Here is a 21,725-nt window from a genome sequence, read left to right as displayed (position 1 = left end):
GATTATAGACACTAACGCGCATAATTGCGCGTCATTTGTTCTCTGGTATCTTAGTAGTGTGTGAACTATAAAACATGCTGGTAATCATCACTTTTATTGCAGTTGTTTACTCTAAAAGCATTGCAGATAACATCATTTATTTTGGGCAGGCAGTTATGAAATAACTGGCTGAGAGGTGACACGAGAGGCTCAGCTGTGCTCCAGGACACACACTCACACACACACACTCACAAAGTTTTTAAAAAGTAAAGTTATACAGGGAAGGTTTCAAAATACTATGTTCTCCTTAATATAAGCTACTTTAATCGTGCATCTCATTCTGGTAAACAGTGCCATCTAGGGACCTCCAGGATGCTGTCACAAGCTCCTGTGACACCACAGCACCACTGGTGGTGTCACACACTCTGCTGTCTTAAAGAAAAAAAGAGGTCACAGTGATCATCCTAAAAGGCATTACATTTAATAAATAGATCAGCTGGCTCTTCTCACATATCAGCTTTATCAACAGAAGTCAAGACCTTTTGAACGCCAGGTTCCAATTCTTCATCATCAACAATTGCTTCTTTTTTTTGGTACACAGTCTGAAAAACCTCTTTTCTTAGGATCTTGACTTTACATTCTCTTTGTCCACAATCAAATCTGTCAAAAGGTCCTGAGAATTAGCAATCAACAGTAACACACTAAAACAGTGAACAACACAAAAAACAAAACGAAAAAACAAAAACAAAACAAGGTGGGTGAGATGATAAAGGTGGCTCTCCTTCACACTAAAAGTATGCAATTTACAAAAATATCGCCTGAGTCACTTCAACATTTATATACTAGGTTGGTTCTTCACTCTGTGTAAACATGGACTGGCTGATAATTCTACTCAATGAGCCATTTAAGTTCACAGATAGATTACTGATAATAAATCAGAAAAGCAGAGAGACGAGCAGAAGCGAAATAAATAATTACAGTTTGGCTGCCGTGTGTGGCAGACACGTTGGTCTGTCATGTTACTCTGTGATCAGGTTTTTAACACTGATTGAAATATCTCCAGTCAGTCTCTCTCCATTGAGGTCAGTCGTCTGTTTCGCAGTACATCTTCAGTAGTCAGTTGGGAGGGGGAGGGGGTTAGCGCTGGTAGTGTGGTACAGCGATTTGCTGGCGGTGGTGCAGTGCCAGTCAAAAGTTTGGATACACCCCAAACTTTTGGCTGGTGCTGTAGCTGCTGTGATGAGGAGGATAGAGGAGGTCCGGGGTCTGAGGAGCCAGGCCGGTGCACAGAGGTTCGTGGCTGCTCAGCACAGACGACAGATACTTGGCCTCCTCTGTCAGCTGCTTCACCTCCTTCCTCAGGGCGGCATTTTCCTTCTCCAGGTTCTCACTCTCCTGGAAACATGAAGGGAGGGGATGTTAGAGCAGAGCTGCTTTATTTACTATAAAAGTGCGTGCTTTTTGTGTGAGGTTAAGTTGGACAGCATAAAGGTGATGGTCTTTACTACTTGTTCATGAAAAAGCCACAACCACATATCCTGCTTCCGCGCTGGTGTTTTTGCATGTTTTAGTGCACGGTATATTTTAACCCCAAACATTTCAAAAGGATAATGCAGGCCATTTTTAATAGTCCATGTATGAATGTGCTGGATGGTTTGTCTACCATTCGATGTAGAACAGAAGAGCGCAACAGCTTTGCAGAATCATTGTCCACAGTGGATGGCCTGACTTTAAATCTAAGCCACGATTAGATTGTCATTTAACTGACATACTTTCATACATGCTCAGTTTAGGGAAATTGAATAAGCTTATTGATTCCCTTAGGCCAAGGGTGTCAAACCCAAGGCCCAAGGGCCAGAATCGGCCCAGCAAAGACTGCAATCCGGCCCACTGGACAGCTTTGGAAAATGTTAAGGAGGGCATACATTTTTAAACTTTTAATCCTTTTTTTAATAGGTTTTACACCTTTTTCTGCTTACAAAGACCTCCCCACTGCGACTCAAATTACACCAAAGTAGTTAAATAATAAATAAATAAATGGTAGAAAAGTTCCTGTTTGTCACTGTTTATTGTAGAAATTACAGTTCTTAAAAAAATGTTTTTGAAAATCCAGTCACAAACACAAATATAAATATTGGATAGTCTGGGCAGTGAGCCCAGAACTATTTCTGTAACTTTACACATTTATCACATAGTGTGCTGTTAAAATTACACTTCTTTATCTATATTTAAGATATCTCAGGGATTAAATGTGTAGTTAAATGTCTTCCCACTAACAGAGAGGGTTAAGATCACAGTGATGCCTTACGCCATCATCAGGTCAGAGTTGGAATTTGTTTAATTCTTTTCTTTATGATCAACTTTTATGTTAAGAAATGATGCCTGGATTAAATATGGTGAGTAGTTGAATCATTAAACTATTTCAACCTTTCAACACAAAGACTGCGAGCACAGTGAAGCAACGAGTCCACAGTTCAAGTAGGAAAACAATTTTATATTATAAAAAATGCTAAAACTATGGCATCCCTGCCTGTTTCAGTGATCATTTGTAATGGGCCAGTCAGTAAAAGTGTAAAAGTAAAAGCATGTTGTTGCCACTTGAGATAAAGTTGTCTCTGTTTCAGTACTGAAATGAATAGCTTTGGTTACTTAGGAGTTAGTAAAACATGAAATATCTACAACATCTACATTGCTTTGTTCTAAAAGTAGAAATATTGGTGGCAACACTGCAAAAAGGAGAAGGAAAATAGACAAAAATACACATTACCCTGTTACATTGCCCTGCAACTATTGATTGAAACTGTGTGCAACTTGCACCACAGTGTGAAAAGGTACATTTCTGACATTTTTGGGTGCCACATTTTCCAAAACAAGTGGAAAGAAGGTGTCTTTCTAACCGATGATCAGTTTTTAGCAAGTAGAGCAAAAGGTACGTCACTGCTTGATACTTTTTTCTCTCTTTCTTTTCATTCGTTCTTTTTTTTCACCTTTGTGTGGGAATTGTAGGAGAGAAATCTTCCACTTGGTTAATTAAAAGGTCATCTCACCATGGCCAAAAGATCACAAAGCTGAGCTGTGAGTCCTTACTGTCACAGAACCCTTGGGCAAACCCCTGTACTTGCGTCACTTAGCCAAATACGGCCCACTGCTATCAGTGTTTTACAAGAAGTGACTGCCTTTTTCTCCCCTCCTGCCCACGACATGTAGCACTCGAGCTCATTTACAAAGAAGAAAAAAATACTACTGAAGAAACAGGAAATAAGCCACAGTGTCAAAGAGAGGGAAAATTCACCTTCCTGTTTATCTAGCGAGACGATGAAAGTAAAACCACAGGCTATATTCTGTGTGACTGACGGGTTTAAAGAGATTGATAATGTGTACCGTACTTCACAGGAAGGATTCTCACATATTCAAATCAGCTACACTGGATCTACTACAGCCTACGGTGTGGCTTTTTTTGAAGGTCAAAAATCTCTTCTGCTCGTCTGATAAAGTTCACTGAAACAGCTGCTCTTGACACATTACTGTGAAAGAGCTCAGTGCCGCACGCATCTTCTTTTCTTGAACGAGGAAGTCACATGGCGAGTGGTTACGTGATCAGTGTTTTGAAATATAGGTTGATGTAAGAAATGACACCTTGTTGAGCTAGTGGAAGTGTTCAATGGGTCACTGGTTGCTTTTAACATAACAGAGCATCCAGCTGCGCATCCAGCAGAAATGTGCTGACTACCCACTCTAACGTTAAAAAGAAAAAGAACTATAAAAGATCAAACAAATAAAGCGGTGAACAAAAGGAGTCGAGCGTGAATGCACTCCTGTCGTCATACACTGTGCTGCAGTCTCTGATGCTCGTTTCTGCTGTGAAAAGGGAGTGATTGCCCACACGTGCTAATTTATTCCTTAAGCTTCTGAAAACACACCGAACAGCGTCCAAGTGTGCAGCCCAACAGAAGCCATGACACATCGCCACATGGTCAGGTAGCATTTTGTAAATATAGTACAAATCCACTCCCAGAGGCTTCAAAGAGCTGCACGGACACTTAGAAAGCGCTGCAGTCTGTTGCAGTACTCAAAATTTCTTTCCATTTGTGCTATGGAGTTACACTGGAGGTTGAACAGTTGGCAGGGCATTGCATAGCAAAAAACACCCCTGATGCTTTCATCATTATTCACAGAGATAGGCTGAATTAGCAGCTCTGACATACAAGGAGTGTTAAGTTTATCCAGTCAATCTGCAGTTATTGATTTGAAACCAGCATGGCAGACTTGTTTTCAGCATGTCCTGCTGAGACATCTGTTCGCGTTGTGTTGCTTTGAGGGTGTTAAGTGTGGTGGAAGGTGTCCTTACCAAGTGAAGGCTGTCAGCTTTTTGAGTTTGCCTCAACCTGCTCTTCTGGGCAGCGATTCGATTCTTCTCGCGGCGCATCACCTTCTTTGGGTCGTCTGAGCTCTGAAACAAAACAGCAGGCCCTCAGTTAGTGTGTTTGTGCAAATGACACAGAGGCCACCAGACGTCTCCTGAGCCTGAAAGAGTGAATCTGCGAGAAGCTCGGTGAATAGTTTGTGCTGGACGCTCTAGCCGGGGTGTGAAAATGATAGTTCAGGGAAGACTTGCCTAACATCACACCTAATGTGCAAGGGCAGGGTCGGGGAGTGGCTGAGTCATCGGTTAGCTATAACGCACACCCTGTTTCATGTCCTGAACACTCGATTTTCTTGGTATCATAATAACTAATCAATTTCAAAATGCTGAGTCGGTTGGACATCAAAGAGATAAGAAATGTAGTATCTAACCTCGTCTGAACGTCCGTTAGCACCTCTCTGAAAATCCCCCAGACAACCAGCGTTGCTCACAGAAATAACTGAATTTAGATGATCAAAGTTATTTCCATGCCTTGTAGCGTTAATACGTCGCTTGAGCGCTCTATTTCCAGAACAGGTTTGAGCAATAGTGAACACTAGAGACTGACACATGTGAAACCAGCCAGCACCGAGGGTAATGGACAGCTTCTCCCATGCACAGAAATGCACAGTACATACTGTATTTAACACGATGTCTGTTCCCAACAGCTCTCAGCTCTCATTCGCAGTTTGAGGACTTGCAAAAACAATGGAGTCCCACTACTTGGGCAAAGTGGTGCTGAGTTTTTTTCTTTTTTTTGCAATTCACAAAAGCCTACACTTGCAGCGAGTCATGCCTCCAGCCCATGTGTGCATGTGAGACACTCTGAGAAACTGTGAAAAGAGCCAGCAGAGACAGGATGGGTGTCTCTAGTGGTGGCCTTGGTTGCTGCCCACAAAAATATGCATGAAAGAATGCAGCCAATCAAAGGTGCGTGTTTAAAACATACCCACACGAGTACATCCAGAGATGTTAAACTAAAATCGCTCCGACAAAACCGGGCACATCCTCGTAAAAGTAAACGAACCATGCACACTTACCTGTCTGCTTCCAGGTGATGGGGACTTGTAACTTGTGTCATTGCTGTCAGAGCCCTGCGCCATAGCCGACTGTAGCGACTGAAACTTTGTGTCTTTGTCCACTTCTGCTTTGTGTTTTTGAGTGTGTGTGATCTGGTGAAGTGTGTGTCTGTCTGTGTGTGTGTGAAAGAGAAAGAGACAGAACGAGAGAGTGAGAGCCTTTGTAGCCGTACGAGCGCTAAGAAGAACTTGGCTTACCACGAGCACTGAGTCGCTTTCTTCCCTCTTTTCTTTTCTTCTCTGTCCCTCCTCCCTCGCTCTCTCTTTCTCTCTCTCTCTCTTACTCTCTTACACTCTCTCTCTCTCTCTCTCTCTCTCTCTCTCTGATACTAGCTGTCTACCTAATTAGACGTACTGATGTAGTTTCTGGTAAGTTGCACTAGACTGGAAGTCACATGTCTGTTGGAAAGTTAAGGCGAGCAAGGCAATTGTGTAAAGTCCAAAAAAATAACACAACCAGAGCTTAACTCACTCCTTGAATACATTATCAGTGGATGCTCACAGCCTCACAAATGAATTACCCAGTTTGACAGAACTAAAAACTTGTTTGTTTGGAAGCAGCACAATTGTCAGGTTATCACAAAAATAACACATTAATCTTTACACAAGTGTGATTATGTCTGGGTAGTGGGGATGTGTGTGTTTGTGTGTGTGTGTGTGTGTGGGGGGCGCACATGTGTGTTAAGCTGGCATTATGGGCTTCCTCTTTTTTTCTTTCTTTTTTCTTCTTATTTCTTTTTGTTTAGCTGTCACAGATATGAAGTTTCGACTTAGTCCTCAAGAGACTGCATCCCAAAACTCCACATGGATGACTGGGCTGTGAGTATTTACACATGCTTCATGGTAATTTCCAGAACTGTGCAGCACTTGCTGGCTTGCGGCTCACCAGCTGCGAAATAGGTAAGGTGATGTCAAGTGTACTGGCAATGAGAAATGCCCAAGGGGCTCCCCAATGCCCCACTCAGAATTCTCTCACAGCCTTTTACTCTAAACGAAGATGTTTATGTGCAAAGAGTGGGGGATCTTTGAGAAAATGTACAATTTGAGGAGGGGGAACATACTGGAAGTAATGTTTTTTTACTCACACTATTACTGTAATAGAAAAGAAAAAAAAATCACACACGCTTTTGTTTAAGTGTCCAACGCAATCCATTTAAAACTGAGCTTTTGGCTCATTTAAGGCATGCGGTGCCCGTTACTCGTTAGTCCTTTTCTTGTTTGCCCCCATCACGAGACAGCATTTGGTCGTGCAAGAACAAGATTTTCTTGTGAGAAGAAGGAAAAAAAAAAAGGAGGAAAAAAAAGAGAATCAGGACTAAAACAGCTTTGCTTGGCAGAACAGTCCTCCCACACAAAAACATGTTCCACCATCACAGGAATTTTGAAGAGCTTGGGCAAGGGCAGACATTTCTAATACTTGGCATTTAACGCTGTCCAAAAGAGTTGAGGCTGCAAAAGAGAGAGAGAGAAAGAGAGAAAGGAGGAAAGCTGCTTTGTCAAATTAGGCTTAAACCAGGGTGAACACATATTAGTTTAAAGATCGTTTTTCACAGCCCGAACCCTCAACGACCCACTGTTGCTGGGAGTGTAGGGATGCTCAGAACCACCCCCAAATCCCGCCGTATCAATTTTTAAACATTGAGTGAATGATTTAAAAAATGTGTAAAAGCTTTTGAAATATCTTTATAACTGTTGTTTGTATGTCTTGCACTAATTCTGCTGCTCGGTGAGGCTCACAGAAGTAGCAGAAGGCTTGATGGCGCCTGTATTAAACTCAAGCTTTGCACTTGATCACATAACATCCAGTGTGAGTAAGAGTTTGTAAAAAAGAAAAAGAAAGAAAGAAAAGTGACAGCTCGTAAGGACAGTTTTGATGAATTTTAATTACTGCTCTAAACAATACTCCCTCCTCTTCATCGGGACTCCCTTACTTGGAAAAACCCCAGACAGGCCATTTATTTCAAATGCAAACTGCGATACCCTCATTTGTGGTCTACCTTCCTTGGAAATGACCGTGGGAGGTTTCTAATAATCACGAAATACATGTAAGGGATAATTAGGCAAACGACAAACGTGACAAATAACGGTTAAATATTTAATTCAGAATAAAGGCCGATTATGAGTCATTTCAGTGAATGTGTCAAGTCCAGTTTGAGAGAAATATTGCTCTTATTTTCTTGTTCTTTGGCCCACTCTTTCTGAGTTTTACTGTTATGCAGGCGTGAATTGTATCAGCCACTCGTTGTTTACTTACTTAGTAACTTTTTCGACATTTGAAAAGTAAAGGGCTAAAAACAAGTGAGTTTTGTACTGGATTTCTGTTATGTTACAAGGATTTGAGTTTCAAACATATTCCACCTGTTTGCCATGAAAAAATAAAAAAAACATGGCGATAATACTGCATATACTTGAGGCTGTTCTTTGTTTCGAAAAGACTGAACTATGTAATATTGTATTTTTTTGAAGGGGTGGAAGGGTAGGGCAGTTGTTTTAGGTCATTCGAGACATGAGTCAGTCTTATAAATCAAGAACTGCCTAAAAGTTGATGCCCAAATATTGTAATTTTCCATCTGTCATAACTACTGTGCAATACAAGTGAAATCATAAAATGAGGCGATCACTTCCTCCTGCTGGGAACTGACACGAAGGACTGTCAGTCGCTGTTGTTTTAAATGAAAGACGTGTGGACAACAATACTGTCAGTTAAGGTAGGTATTAAAAAAAGAAGAAGAAAAAAATAACAATTTGTTCTTCTATTTCCATCACTGTCACTCATCGTTATTTTTAATTAACTTAATTTGTTGAACAGTTCTTTAACTGGAATCGTCTCACATGGATTTGTTGCAGTACTGATATTTGCGGCTAACCTCCAGGTGGAGGTGGTGTAGGACAGGCAGAGCAGCTTGTTTGTGAGATAAAAGAAAGGCTGATGAAACTCATGAATGATGGAAAATGATGTGTAATGATGGTTTTTGTCGTGTGAGTGGTTTAAAAAGACCGGGTTTTGCTATCTTGCTCAGGCTGACGCTGCTTGTGTGATGTCATCGGCACCCCGCAGAGAAGAAAAAACAAAAGGGTAAAACAGTCGCAACATCCAAGTCATTAATTTGTTTGTGTGCTGATCTCATTGAGAGTCCATGTTTTATTCAAATACAACAAATACAGCTGAAAACGAAATATTTAAAATGAAGCTCAAAGGCCACACCGCGCCCACATAGGAGATTTCAGAGGCTCGCTGGGCTTTTGATGTGTTAAAGGTTTAAAGTGTCCCTCTCCTAACAAACGAGCACAACTGGAAGTTGACATAAATGTCAAACAAGCTGTTTGTCCCTCATGGGAAGATTTCTGGTCAGGTAAAAGTCAGGGAACTTACTTGCGTGCGTGTATGTGTGTGTTATGCCAAGGTATGTGGGTTGTGCCCATGAAGATTATGCCAAATCTTCTCTGTCAGTGGTGTTTAAATGTTATTTATAAGTAACTGTTATTTAGTGGAGTTGAAATGTTGAATGTTCAATGAGTGGGTTAAACCCTAAAGGGTAAGTAAAGTGCAGTTCACCAGACAGTGAGGGTTTTTTGTTCTGAAAAAAAAAAATGTTTGTGCGCTGACAGAAACAGAATAAAACACAATGAAGGCGTTTATAGAAAATGATTACTTAATTAATAATGACCCCAGAGCACTGATGAGACTCAGCACTAATGTTATCTGGTAGTTTATGAGGGAAGTCACCAAGCCCAGCTAAGAACAACTGTAAGGTGTCATCTAAGAACTTTTCAAGTGATCCTGAATCATCCATTACTTATGCTGCTGTAGGCTCATGCTACTGCAGGACTTAAAGTTTTGTCTTCTCTCTGATTTAGTCTGTCTCTCTATGCTTTCTTTGCTCTTTCCTCTCACCCTCCAGCTGGTCACAACAGATGGCTGTGGGTCCCTGACCCGGGTTCTGCTGGAGGTTTCTTCCTGTTCAAAGAAAGTTTTTCCTTCCCACTGTCGCCAAGTCCTTGCTAAAAGGTCATTTAAAAATTATTTGGCTTTTTCTCCACAATAAGGTGGGATCTACACCTTACAGTAGCAAGTGCTTTGATGCGACTGTTTGATTGTGATTTGGTAACTCAAGCATCTGAGATCTTTCTTAGGTTTTACACCTGATTTCAAGACTTTCTTTTGAACTTGTGATTAAAGGCTGCAAATCGCAGAATTGTGTACAAGTAATTTCATTTCTAGCGGACCCATTTTATGTTTCCTCAATTGAACAGATGTTCCAGACAAAAAGTTGTGAGAATAAATTTTCTACTTTGAGTTTGTCTCCACCTGTGGGCCAGCAGGAGTATTTAGGGTGGAGGCTGTAGTTGCCGCTGTGCTGCAGGTGGAGGTGGTATAGGACGAGCAGAGCAGCAGGTTTGTGAATGTTTTTGACGTAAATGAAAAAGACAAAGAAGTGCTGATGAGGCTGCTGTGTGAGGTAGAGACAGGTATAATGATGTGTATAAAGATTGTGTCTTGCTGTATTGCTCAGGCTGAACTGCAGCGTCTATTCACAGGCGCGATCCCACTACTGAGCAGCACGGGGGCTTTGACCTGCTCCGTCTCCGACCTGGGCCGGTGCACCCCTCTTTAGACGACCTGGTGGTCCCGGGCTCCCCCAGGATCACCATATCGATGCCGAACTTAGTGTGGACACCCGATCGGCATAGTCCGCTGCAGCTCAGAGCTCCTGAGCTCAAACGATCCTCCAACCTCAGCCTCCCGGTAGCTTGGATTACAGGCACGCGCCACCGCACCCGGCGAGAAATACACACGCTCACTGAGCTTTTAACTGTGAGTCATGTGACGTCATCACGAAGCCGCGACAGAGCCGGTGTTGTACCAAAACGTGATCGTCTGCCATAAAGTGATTTCCGGTGTCTCTCTGTCTCTTTCATCTCTCTCTCTCTATATATATATATAGAGAGAGAGATGTATATGTGGAATGTCTTTGTTTATATTGTCACTATACTGTATTCAATAGTATTTATAAAGGGATTGCACATAAAATGAAGAAATCCCTGTTCTGCAATTTCCTTTATGACTGTGTTACGGAACCTACATTATACTCAATCCAGCGCTTTTTTGGTCACTTTAATGCAACTTCAGCTGCCCATTAATGTCAACGACACATTCTAGCTGATAAATAAAGGAAACAAAGCCACAAAAGCCAAAAACTGATTCCAGGTTATACCTTCTGCAAGGAATGTTGTCTTAGGCTCAATGTGACGCCATATTATTCCTTATTGATATGTTTGATGTATGTTTCACAGATTATAATTCAACAAGTCATTCACATGAGTGCCACATCTCTGATCGAGAATCATGATCAAAAACATTGATGTTTATACTTTTCAGAGTCACAAAAATTATGTCTCATTATTACTGGTTAGTCAGCTTGTTTTCCACAATCATAAATCAACCAGTACATCTATACAGACGTTTTGAATTTGAGACATTGCCAAATTTAGTTTAAACCTTAAGAAACACCCAAAGCACAATTACTAACAGGGTAATCTGTTAGTAATTGTATCTGCATATGAATGTGCACAACTAAGATTGCTCAGTGGCACCTGTAATGCAAGTTTTGGAAAGAACTCTAGAAACACACTTAACTTTAGAAATAAACCAATTGCACAGGATATCCTCCACCATCCTGCTATAACACAGGCCAAAAGACACAATCATAGGTCTATAGTCACCAGGTGAATGAGAGCAGGTTTGGGACTATTTCTATATTTAAATGATTGGTAATAAGTGGCTTTCACACTTTAGAAGGATGCAGGTGTTATTGCACACAGCTGCAGTGCTGAAGGCGTCTTTAGCTCACTGACTGCATGTATAGATTTTACAGTCTGGTTGGATCCGTGTGTATTTAATAAAAACAACTGCAGACTTTATAAAGTCACTCCAGCAGAATTTTGATAAGCAAAAAAAGGTCAAACATGTTCGCGTTTTATGCTTTTTCAGTGTATGTTACTTACCTTCAGTTAAACCGATCAAGGTCGGTGTCCCACCAAAGTACACGAATAGCATGAGCAAAATGATGATGTGAAACAGATTTTTATATAACTGTATTTATTATTTTGACAGCATGACCCACAAAAAAACTTGACTCCTCAACTTAAAAAACTATTTCCTTTAAAATCACTCCAAACAATACATTAAAATAAACTGAAACATTCGGTAAATGAAATATTGACAGCCCACAGACACAAGGACTTTCCACAGCTTCAAACGCTGACCGTCGGGCTTCTGCCGTAGTCTCTGTACTTTAGCTGCGAGGGGAGAAAGACCGTATTTATTAGGTGCATCATCAAATTAAACACATAATGCTGAATTAAATATTAAATGATGGTCTTTATCTGAGTTGCATTATCTGTTCACCTGCTCTGTGCTTTTGTCCACTTCAGGGCGTGCCTTGGAGGCACGGTTGTGGTCGGGTGGTAGAAGGTACACCCGGCTCGTTTACACATCGCAGCAAAGCGACACGGCTGTAGTTAAGAAGGAGAGAAAAGAAAAAAAAATCTGATTCGCTGTGAATCTGAAAGCGATCTGTCTGCGTTGTACAAAAACAGCTCTTGTGCAGCGTTTTTACCTTGGGATGATAAAATGGACAGTCCATCTTCTTGCACTCTGGGAAGAAGCGACAGATGCTGGTAGGCTGGGTCTGCTGCACTGCTGCAAACATAAGGGTCAAGGATAAGCTATCAGGATGATTATGATAGTTTAGAAACATGGAAGTGCTATGGATACGTAAAAACAGTGTCACATTAAATGTCTTTGAGGGAAAACAATAAGGACTTCTTTGTTGTAACACTGACATCATTAAAAACAATTTTTTGGGGAGGAAATCAACAATGATTCATTCAAATACTGACGTGGGCCACTGTTCAGTTTTTGTGAGACAGTTTTAAATTCTGGAATACAACTTCAGCAGATGCCAAGTCAGCTCAACACCAAGGACAACAGAAGTGAATGTACTGTCACCCAGTTCTCAGGGCCGTCCTCCCACAGGGAGGAGCATTTAAATTCTCTGCCCTCTTTCTAAGCCCAACACACGCTTTCACCTTTAGTCTAAAAGGGAACAGCAAGGTCCTGTCTTATCTTCTCTAATCAGAGTTTTTTTTATAAAAGCACTGGGGGTTTCCACAGACGCAAGCACAAGATGCCTGATAGAGAGTCGGGTCAATGCACTTGACAAAGATCTACTCTGCGTGATTATTTTAAACCTTACCAACAGACTGACCTGATGAATAGATAATCTATATCACAGGTGTAGATTAGCCCGGCAAAGACTTCAGATCTGTATCATTTAGGTTAGGTCTACTTTATTCAGAATAATGCAACAAAACTGGCTGAAGATTCAAGTGTTTTACATGAGTAAAAGGTAATAGTAGGAACGCATTCTTCCTCTGCTAACTTTAAACAGATTAGCTTCACTTTCTATCTGCACACCACCAGTTTTTTGTGTTTTGTTTTTCATCAAGTAACCGTATGTGAACTTGCTTGAGGTAATTTAGGGAAACTTTTAGTGGATCCACAATAGCTGAAAATGTTTAAACTACTAATCGCTCTCACAGAATTTAGCCAGAATCCCATCAGTGAACAGGAGGCTAGAAGAAAACCCAGCATAGGTCAAGCTGGCGAGAGAGTACCTGGTCTGGGTGGAGGAGGTGCAGCCGTGCTCCTGCGGCTCACATGAGTGAAGGGACAGTCTGGCTTTGTACACCTGGCGTCATATTTACAATTTGGATGCACAAAAAGGCATTTATCCCCAAATTTGCAGTTTGGAAAAGTCCTTAAGGAAAAAAGCAAAACACATGTAATCAGGACTTATGACTGAAAGTGAAAAAAAATACCCTAAACAATCATTCTTATTGCATTTAACATAGCTACTTACTTGCACTGTGTTGTTGGGTGATGATACAGACACTCATCCCCACTTTTGCACACCGGCCAGAACTTGCATCGCTCCATGACCTTTTGTTTTTTCAAAGGGACCGCATTCTCCTCTGCCATGTCAATGTCCATCATCTCATCTGTCAACAGGTAAAAGGACAGGACTAAAGAGGCTAAAACTTGGCTTTAAAATGCAAAACAAAAATAAAATAGCTGATTATCATATCACTTTAATAACTCCGCTGAGAGCACACACACACCTTCTGATGTGATGCCTCCCTGTAACCTCTGAAGGACGCTGACTTTGGGCTCTCTGTGGGCATGGCTCGCTGCGTCAGGTACGTTCGCAGGTGGTCTCACATCTTCCAGGTCAGTTTCACAGTCTGCAAGGTTACCAAGCGGGCTCGGTACCCCATCTAATGTCACTATGAACTTCGGGCTGGCAGAGTCGCCTCTCTCCTTGCTAGGGTAAGTCAGAAAAGCAGAACAGATGAAATGACAATCCAGTAATAGCACAAATGTCTCTTTATTTATACAAAGACACAGGCCTGTACTATGAAACAGGATATGGTCTTATCTTCGTGGTTAACTCTGGGTTTTCTGTACTACAAAGGTGGTTCACTTCTTTTCGAGGTACATCCTCGTAACATCGTCAACAGAAACAATGGCACCACCTACTGGCCAATCAATAGCATCACCATTAAATAACACTAATAAGTGATCCTTAAATAGTAAACTTATTTGCACTTCCTGCTCACCTTACATCGCACTTACATGAGCCTACATTTGAATTCTGTTTTCATTTATCATTCATTACTCTCAGACCATTAAACACCACCAAGACTGCAGGTGAAAGAACAGAAAATAAAACTGCCCTTTAAACATTAATTCAATGAGATACTTGATTATAAGCCACCAAATTCTCCTGTAACTTAATGATTTTTTTTGAATTTTTGCTGCTTTTCTTTCCTGCTTCACACATCTATACAGTATGGATAGTACCACACTTCTATAAGTGCTTTTCCTCTCGTGCACACACACACACGCTGCTGCTTTGTCTGCAATGTATGTTTCAGATCTTCATATTTTTGTAATGTTATAGATTTATCATCATTTATAAAATCAGTCGCTCTGCTGCCAGGACACAACGATTGATCAGATGTCAACAGCACCTGTTTTATGAGAACTCATTGCATTGACAACCAACTTTGTGCCACTACTCAGTCCATTCCACTCATAATGGAAAGACACCTTGTGTATGCCACCTCAGTAAAAATACAAACATACAAACCTGGTCTGGACAGTGCGTGGTACAGCAGACAGGACTTGCTGCTGATTTCCAACTGGAGATTCTCCCACTTGTGGTCGACTCATTATGAAAGAACGCGTATCAAATGTCTTCACTTCACCGCCTGCAGTGACCTCCACCCCTAGAGGCATGACAGATTGAAAAAAATATGTAAATAGAATTTTGGGAGCTATCAAGTGTTTTTGGGAAGACTCATTACTTCTCAATAGTTTTGAAACTTTCTAAAGTTGCATGGAATATCATTCGGAAATCGCTTGTCTAAAACTAAAACTCACCATATTCATTTGGTTCTCCTCTACCGCTGCTCTCCAACTGAAGCCGCGATGCTAACGATCTTGTTGGAGCTGGAATAAAATGTATTAAATAAATAAATAAATAAAACAAACAAAACAGCACTTTGAGAACCTCACAAAGTTTTTTAAAATTGTTACTTGCCTGCCGAAGTCAACACACATCTAATTATACAACTATTTCATTACTATGCTGTTCAGTTATGATGATCCATAGTTCTGCTATACACTAATCATCCAAATAAAAACCATCCGGGCTTGTGACATACATAAAATATATATATATAGACATAAATAATTATGGTCATCTGCTCCTTCAGCTACAAAACATCAGACATAGGTTGCAAACAGACATATACTTGTGAGCTAATGAGACTATGTGATCATCTGTGCGCATGAAACTCTATTATATATACCAGATGTTCTGGAGGGAGGTAGATCTGTGGCGGTGTAGGTCTGCACCCGGGGCGCCAGGCTGTGGAGGTGCTCCTGGACTAGCTGGATGGCTGCACTCATCTCCTCATTGCTGGCGAGACGAGTACGAGGCGCCACAGGAACAGTCTGTTTCTGTGGTACTGCGGGGAAAGGTCAACGTAAGAGAATGACACAAACAACAATGGAAAATCAGCTTAACTTACAGGATGTTTGTGGTTAAATGTACGACAGTGGGAACGCACTTGTTGGGTAGGTAGTCGTTTTGGTGATTGAGTCCTGTGCCTCAGAGATGGCTTTCAGTATCAGATTTCTGTTGGCTTGCTTGGCTGGTGGGAGAGTAGGTCTGAAACAATACAAACCTCAAAACTGTTAGAGCTCAGCAAAGCGCAAAATTGATCATCTGTGACTCACTTCTTAAGCTTTACTGCAAGAAAACACACATGTGGTTTGGGTACACACGACCTACAAAAGTCCCATAAATAAAAGCATCCACGAGGCAGAAAAACATTACCTTACTTAACCGTTTTCTTTCCACAGTATAAACCCAACCCTGAGGTTAATATGACATCAAGTGTTCATACTGACTTCCGTTCTGGTTTGGAGGGGAGGGACACTCTACTGGAGAGGCCTCTGCCACTGTAGCTGCTTTCGTCCTCGTCCACATCGTCGCTGTCCTCGTCTGCATCTCGGTTCACTCTTACGACAGAACTCACTACCGGTGCCTTCCGCTTCCTTGAAAACTCTTCTTGCTGAACGGTGAAAGCAAGGCATTATTACTATATCCAACTACCTAACACACCGTCACCAGAAAGTGAGCAAAATAAGCACTCTGATAATACCTTGTTGGATCCAGTTCTAGAGGTTCTGCTGGTTCTGCTGCCCTGCTGTCTAGCATGAAAGGACGCTTCCGCAGAGCTTACTGATGTGAACTGGCCCTGACCGGGTCTATAGATATCAGCGCTGTGTCTGCTAGCTGCTCCGTGTGTACGACTGTGGTTGGTGCTGATTTCTAAAGGCTCGTCAGCGATGAGGTCGTCGTCCATCTCTGGTTTGATGTCAAGAACTGCCTCCGATGGGAGCGGCTCCACCAGGGGCCTAACACTGGAGGAGAGCTGTGAGGAACCCTTTTCCAAGGTCCCCCTCCTGATAACAAACAAACAAACAAAATACAAGAAAAATGTAACCACACTCAAACACACTTCTTGGTCTGCTCTGACCAAAGACTTTCTTTGTTGATGAGTACTTCTTTGTTCCAGTAAATAGTCATTTTTAACATCATAATACTTTCTGGGGGAAATCCGGACATGCTTTTGTGTTTTGTGTGAATTATCACTGACTTGCATCATAAAAAAGTATAACAAAAACCTTAAACAGTACAAATAATACAAACACACAGAAGAACTGAGCCACCATTTATGAGACCTTCCAAAGAGGAAATGGATATTACCACAGTTAAACTTGGAAAAATAGTGGTTGGAGACCTCAGCATGAGCAAAATTATCCCAAACAATGAGCAATCAATTCACAATTTGCTTTAAGTTACTACATAGTAGGGGTTAGGCAACGATAGGAAAATGAAATATCGCGATAGAATGGGAGTAAAACGCGCATGCGCAGTGCCTTTGTTTTCATACGCACATGGCCGATTGTTGAGTGAAACAGATGAACCAGAATTGGTTTGTAAAAATGGTGCAACTTCCGTGATGTGGAACTGGTTTGGTGTTTGTCCGTCAGATACACGACAAAGCACTTTTTTTTTGCAGAACATGCAAGCGGCCGTTGTTATTGTCATATTTGTCGGACTAAGATGCTCTTAAATCTGGGAGTAATCTGGGTCCTAAACTCCGTATGCTTCAGGTCAAACAACACTGCAGCATCACTTAGAGTTAAAAACTGTCTAAATTCTTTCATCTTTAATAAAACGATCAGCATTGCTGCTTTACCAGGTGTAACTATGAAGTTTAACTTCCAGGCATCCATGAAAACTAAAGTTATTGCATTTAACGGAGTTAGACGTTAGCAGGAAGCTAGCGGAAGTTAGCGCGCTAGTTTCGCTAGTTACCTAAGCATGATATAGCATGTTCTGACTGAGAGATTTCTGAAAAAAATCAAACGTACAGTTCTGCTATCACTTCCAACATAAATGAAGACAGGAAACTAAACAGCAGTGACGTTTGTAGGGTTACTGAAGTTGGGCTAGCTGGTATATAATGATGTGCTACGTGATCGCTAGCGACACAGCTATGTTAGCATAACATAAACAGTGAAGCTGGAGGACGAACACTAACACTTTTCCACTTATAAAAGTTAACGTTAAAGTTCCTCATGGTTAGAGACAAATGCAATCGCATGGCAGGATGCTGTAAACGGACCAAACTTCAGTCAGGAGAACAACTGAGATAATCCATCCACAATACGAGGTTAGTCATTAATATACTGCAACATGGGAATAGAGCAGCTGCCAGAGAATTCAACATTAATGAATCAATGGTACAGAAGTGGAGGAAGCAAGAAGAATGAGTTTAATAAAGTTTGATTTATCTGACTGCTTTGTTTCGCTTAATGTGCCTTATAATCCCGTGCACCTTATGGTCCGAAAAACACGTACTGCACACTGCAGTTTAATGTTGCAAAGCACCTCTTTTTAACTTCAGTGGATATTATACATGGTTATGCTCAGGATATGTCAGCCCATTTCTACTGGAAATGCCTTTTGGTTAAACTTTCAGCAAGGAATTTGCATTTGCACTGTTACATTTTTATAAAGCTTTAATGTACATAAAAACCAGCTTCTTGTTTAAGTGAAAATAAATGGAAGGTTGTCTTTTTGCGCTAGTAATGTTGTGGAGTTGTATTTTGTCTCGCATCAATTATATCGTCGGTTATATCGTTATCGCAAATTTTCAAATATATATCGTGATAAATATTTTTGGCCATATCGCCCTGCTCTACTACATAGATTTTCCTGCTGAAGCATAATTTGGAAATTAGGGGGCAACCTGAGAAACTACTGCGTCAGGTACCTGCTCTCATGTGCAGAGCTGGATACACGGGCTTCTGTCCTATCTCCTCTTAATTCCTCCGCTCGGCCGTTTTCACCTACAGACGATCGGCTCTTCCCGCTCACAGTAGCGCCGTCTGACTGCAGCTGCTTGAGGGATGCGGGCTCTGAGAAAAACAGAAACATGAGCAATGCTAAACTCCTGAGCCTCACATGTTCATAAAAAAGACAAACTTCACATTGCTCGTTAAAAAGTGCAGAGATGTATTCAACGCAGCCGGGCTTACCTGCTGCAACAGATCTTAATTTCTCCAGAACACCATGAAGCCTAAAAATGAAGAAACAAAAACAAAGTTAAGGCAAAAAGGTACAACTTTCTTTCATATTTTACATATTCAGAGCGCTCTGAATACTCCAGGAGAGTAGAAAAGCGCCATATAAGAACCAGTCCACAAATAAACAATATAATCGCACCAGCTTGTGAATTTCATCGTGTTGTTTCCGAGGAAGAGCGAGAGGTCGTCGGCCATCTGTTGGGAGGTTTTCTTGTTTGCCACCATCACCATAATATAATCTGGGAGTTCTTCATCTGTGAAGAAAAAGAAACACGCACATCGTGTATGGTAAGACTACACAACCAGGTAACTGCTGTCTCAGAGGTAATCACTGAATATCATTCACGTACCAATATATGCACCAAGCTCCTGAAGCTTTCCTTTGATAGCAGCCTGGAAGAGATTAAAAGTACAACCGGAAGATGTTATTTCAACAAATTCTAGGTAGCGTAGCTAGCTGCGCTGTTATCATTCAACAACCCAAGGATTAACTTAACGTAGCACTGAGTTTATGCTGAGGAAACTGTTCAAATCAAAAAGAAATTGAGTCTATGACGATGCCTGCCGGAGTGAGGTACCAATCCCTCGGCCTTGAAAATAAAACAATAAGTTAGGCTAGGCTGACACATTTAAGCTAGCGAGTCAGTGTTAGCTTGTAGCTCCTTTGTTACGCAAACATTAATCACGCAGACCACTCAGCTTCAACCCGCACTGTTACTCACCCTTATTTTCTTACTAATTTCTGTACCGATTTCCATTATTGTTGTTTGAGTCAAGCGAATTAGTTCTAAAAGAGGCAACTGTTTTTCCAGCTGCACCGCTAAACACCAGGGACAAATGTGACGTAGAATCACGTGACAAATCAAATCAAGGCAACCGAATAGGGACAAAAAGTCTATCGTATGCGATGTCTTTTTGTCTTTGTTTAGCATTTAGAGTAATCACTTTAAGTTGATGCTGGAAAAAGTAAACTTGTTAGTAAAATGTTCCAATTAAAGGAAAGGGTTTGAAAGCGCTGGGTGACTGAAGCTGGGGTGAACCATGCCTCAATCACAACACCTCTCAGATGACCTGGATGGTCATCAGCAATGTTCCCTCTAATTTTTCATGTGTCTGAGCGAACACACAAACTCCCTGAGCGGTCCCTTGGACCACTGTGAGCAACAGCAGACGTGTGCACTGTGGTCACGCCAGCATCGAATCCATCCAAGTCACATGGTTTATTAAAATAATCAAATTTATGTTAGACTACTTTTAATTAACTGCTTTAGCCCACTTACAATGAAATTTAAAAAAAATCTTGTTCATGACCTGTGTAGTATGTTAACACTATTGGAAGTAAAAATAACTTGAACTCCAATTTTGAAAATACAACTTTCTTTTTTTTTCTTCTTTTTTTAAATAAAGCTCTGACTTGTATTATGAGTATGAGTCTGTGATCTGGGAGAGAGTCATGTAAATCTCTGTCTGCAAAATACAGTAAATAATAACCAATGATGGGCAATTAATTATATAGTTACTTCTTCAAAAAAGTAACTGAGCTTTGCAAACAACAAAGTTTTTTGCAGCTGTTCACCTAAAAATGCAGCCAAGGCGGTTTTTAAAATAAACTTCAAACTATTTACAGAACAATCAGCTGTTCTGCGTCAAATTTGATGGCACACAAATTATTTGTGCCACTCCAAAAAATTATTTCTGTCCACTATGAGATAAAGGAGCTGGGGCTCGCTCGGGCCCCTTCGGGGGTGGGGTGCCCCCGGCCTCTCGGCCTGGGGCTCGGTCACTCAGGCACAGCTGGCGGCCGGCGGAGCTCACGGGCGCGTCACTGCAACTCCCCCTGGCTTCTGCTCCGCGGCTGCTGAGTGAACCCTCATCTGGGACTCTCCTCAGCTCTTACTGGAACAGTGGCGCGGCTGCCCCTCTGTTGGTCTTCCATGGTTTCTTGTGTTCTGGGGGCCTCTGGATGTCTGGAGTTTTGATCCCCTCCATACCTGCCTCACACCCTGGAGGACGGGGCTGTGGCCCCCCCACACACTCCCTAGCAGATCGTTACATGGAGAAACCTTTGGAATACAAGCGCACTGATCCACACAGGTATGCACACGGGTGTTCACTGCTCGTAGACCCAAATTACACCTTTCTTGGCTGCTACTTCGAAGCACATCTGTCCTGCGTGCTGCACAACAACATTGAATATTTAGTATTTACTGCTGTTTACACTTAGCTAGATTAATGCGATGGTGTTGTGTTTAGTATGTTGCTTTGTTTCTTTTTTTTTTTTTTGTCTTTTTTTGCTTGTTTTCTATTCTTCTCTCAACAGGTGATCCAGGAGATTTTTTTTTCTCCCCCCCTTTCTCACTGTCCCTCTCCCCTTCTGTTTTTCCTTTCCTTCCTCTTTCTTTCTCCCTTTCCTATCTCTCACTCATGTCTGTCCCGTCTGTAACATCTGAAAATAAAATATAATAAATAATAAAAACAAAGATCGACCAAATGGACCAATACGGCAATGCCACGATGATCCATTTGGCAAAGTAAATCCATTGGGTATCCTTGTTGGTCTTCAGACAACAATTCTGATGGCTAAAGAACCAAATGGGACAGGCGGGGAAAAAAAAAAAAAAAAAAAAAAAAAAAGAGATAAAGGAGAACAACAGCCTGATACCTGCAGGCCTGACAACAGGAGATGTATCACTCCTGTAACACCTGTAACATTTAGCAGTCGCCTCATTGTTCTGACACACACAATAAAACTACTGACTACACTACACACTAACTACACAAGATTTGCGCTAAACGTTGCAAATCTCTGTCACTCCTAAAAATTCCCCCCTTTCTAAACAACTAAATGTCATGTTGCCATATCATTTTTTGGATTGGTCGACATGGTACATTTTTCGACCAATAGGAAAGGGTGGGGGTTTTGGTGTTTGCTCACAGTCAGAGAGTGCTTTCGAGTGTTTTCCTTATAAAA

General features: G+C 41.4%; 2 protein-coding genes and 1 non-coding gene across 3 annotated transcripts; all 3 read right to left on the bottom strand.

Annotated features, from left to right (window-relative positions):
- Positions 1-94: 94 nt before the first annotated feature.
- Positions 95-5,672, bottom strand: batf (basic leucine zipper transcription factor, ATF-like). Its single transcript, XM_085382077.1, has 3 exons — positions 5,422-5,672; positions 4,328-4,429; positions 95-1,374 (listed from the first exon to the last, which is right to left on the bottom strand). Exons 1-3 carry the CDS (start codon positions 5,482-5,484, stop codon positions 1,168-1,170), a joined length of 372 nt encoding a protein of 123 aa, XP_085238203.1. The 5' UTR covers positions 5,485-5,672; the 3' UTR covers positions 95-1,167.
- A 4,273-nt stretch (positions 5,673-9,945) lies between these two features.
- On the bottom strand, positions 9,946-10,244 carry LOC146652045 (signal recognition particle RNA). The gene has a single exon (XR_014907748.1).
- Positions 10,245-11,543: 1,299 nt separating this feature from the next.
- Positions 11,544-19,798, bottom strand: zc3h14 (zinc finger CCCH-type containing 14). Its single transcript, XM_085382478.1, has 17 exons — positions 19,477-19,798; positions 19,105-19,147; positions 18,894-19,008; positions 18,707-18,747; positions 18,442-18,586; positions 16,258-16,561; positions 16,004-16,167; positions 15,661-15,761; positions 15,400-15,558; positions 14,969-15,037; positions 14,676-14,814; positions 13,645-13,847; positions 13,386-13,524; positions 13,141-13,283; positions 12,081-12,163; positions 11,870-11,976; positions 11,544-11,760 (listed from the first exon to the last, which is right to left on the bottom strand). Exons 1-17 carry the CDS (start codon positions 19,684-19,686, stop codon positions 11,757-11,759), a joined length of 2,169 nt encoding a protein of 722 aa, XP_085238604.1. The 5' UTR covers positions 19,687-19,798; the 3' UTR covers positions 11,544-11,756.
- Positions 19,799-21,725: the final 1,927 nt, after the last annotated feature.

Source organism: Rhamphochromis longiceps, linkage group LG15 (genome assembly GCF_057381845.1).
Source record: "Rhamphochromis longiceps isolate RC_006_pf linkage group LG15, R_longiceps_female_GT1.1, whole genome shotgun sequence".
Classification (NCBI taxonomy): domain Eukaryota; kingdom Metazoa; phylum Chordata; class Actinopteri; order Cichliformes; family Cichlidae; genus Rhamphochromis; species Rhamphochromis longiceps.
Note: the sequence above shows the minus strand (reverse complement) of the source record. Positions and strands in the feature narration are given on the sequence as shown.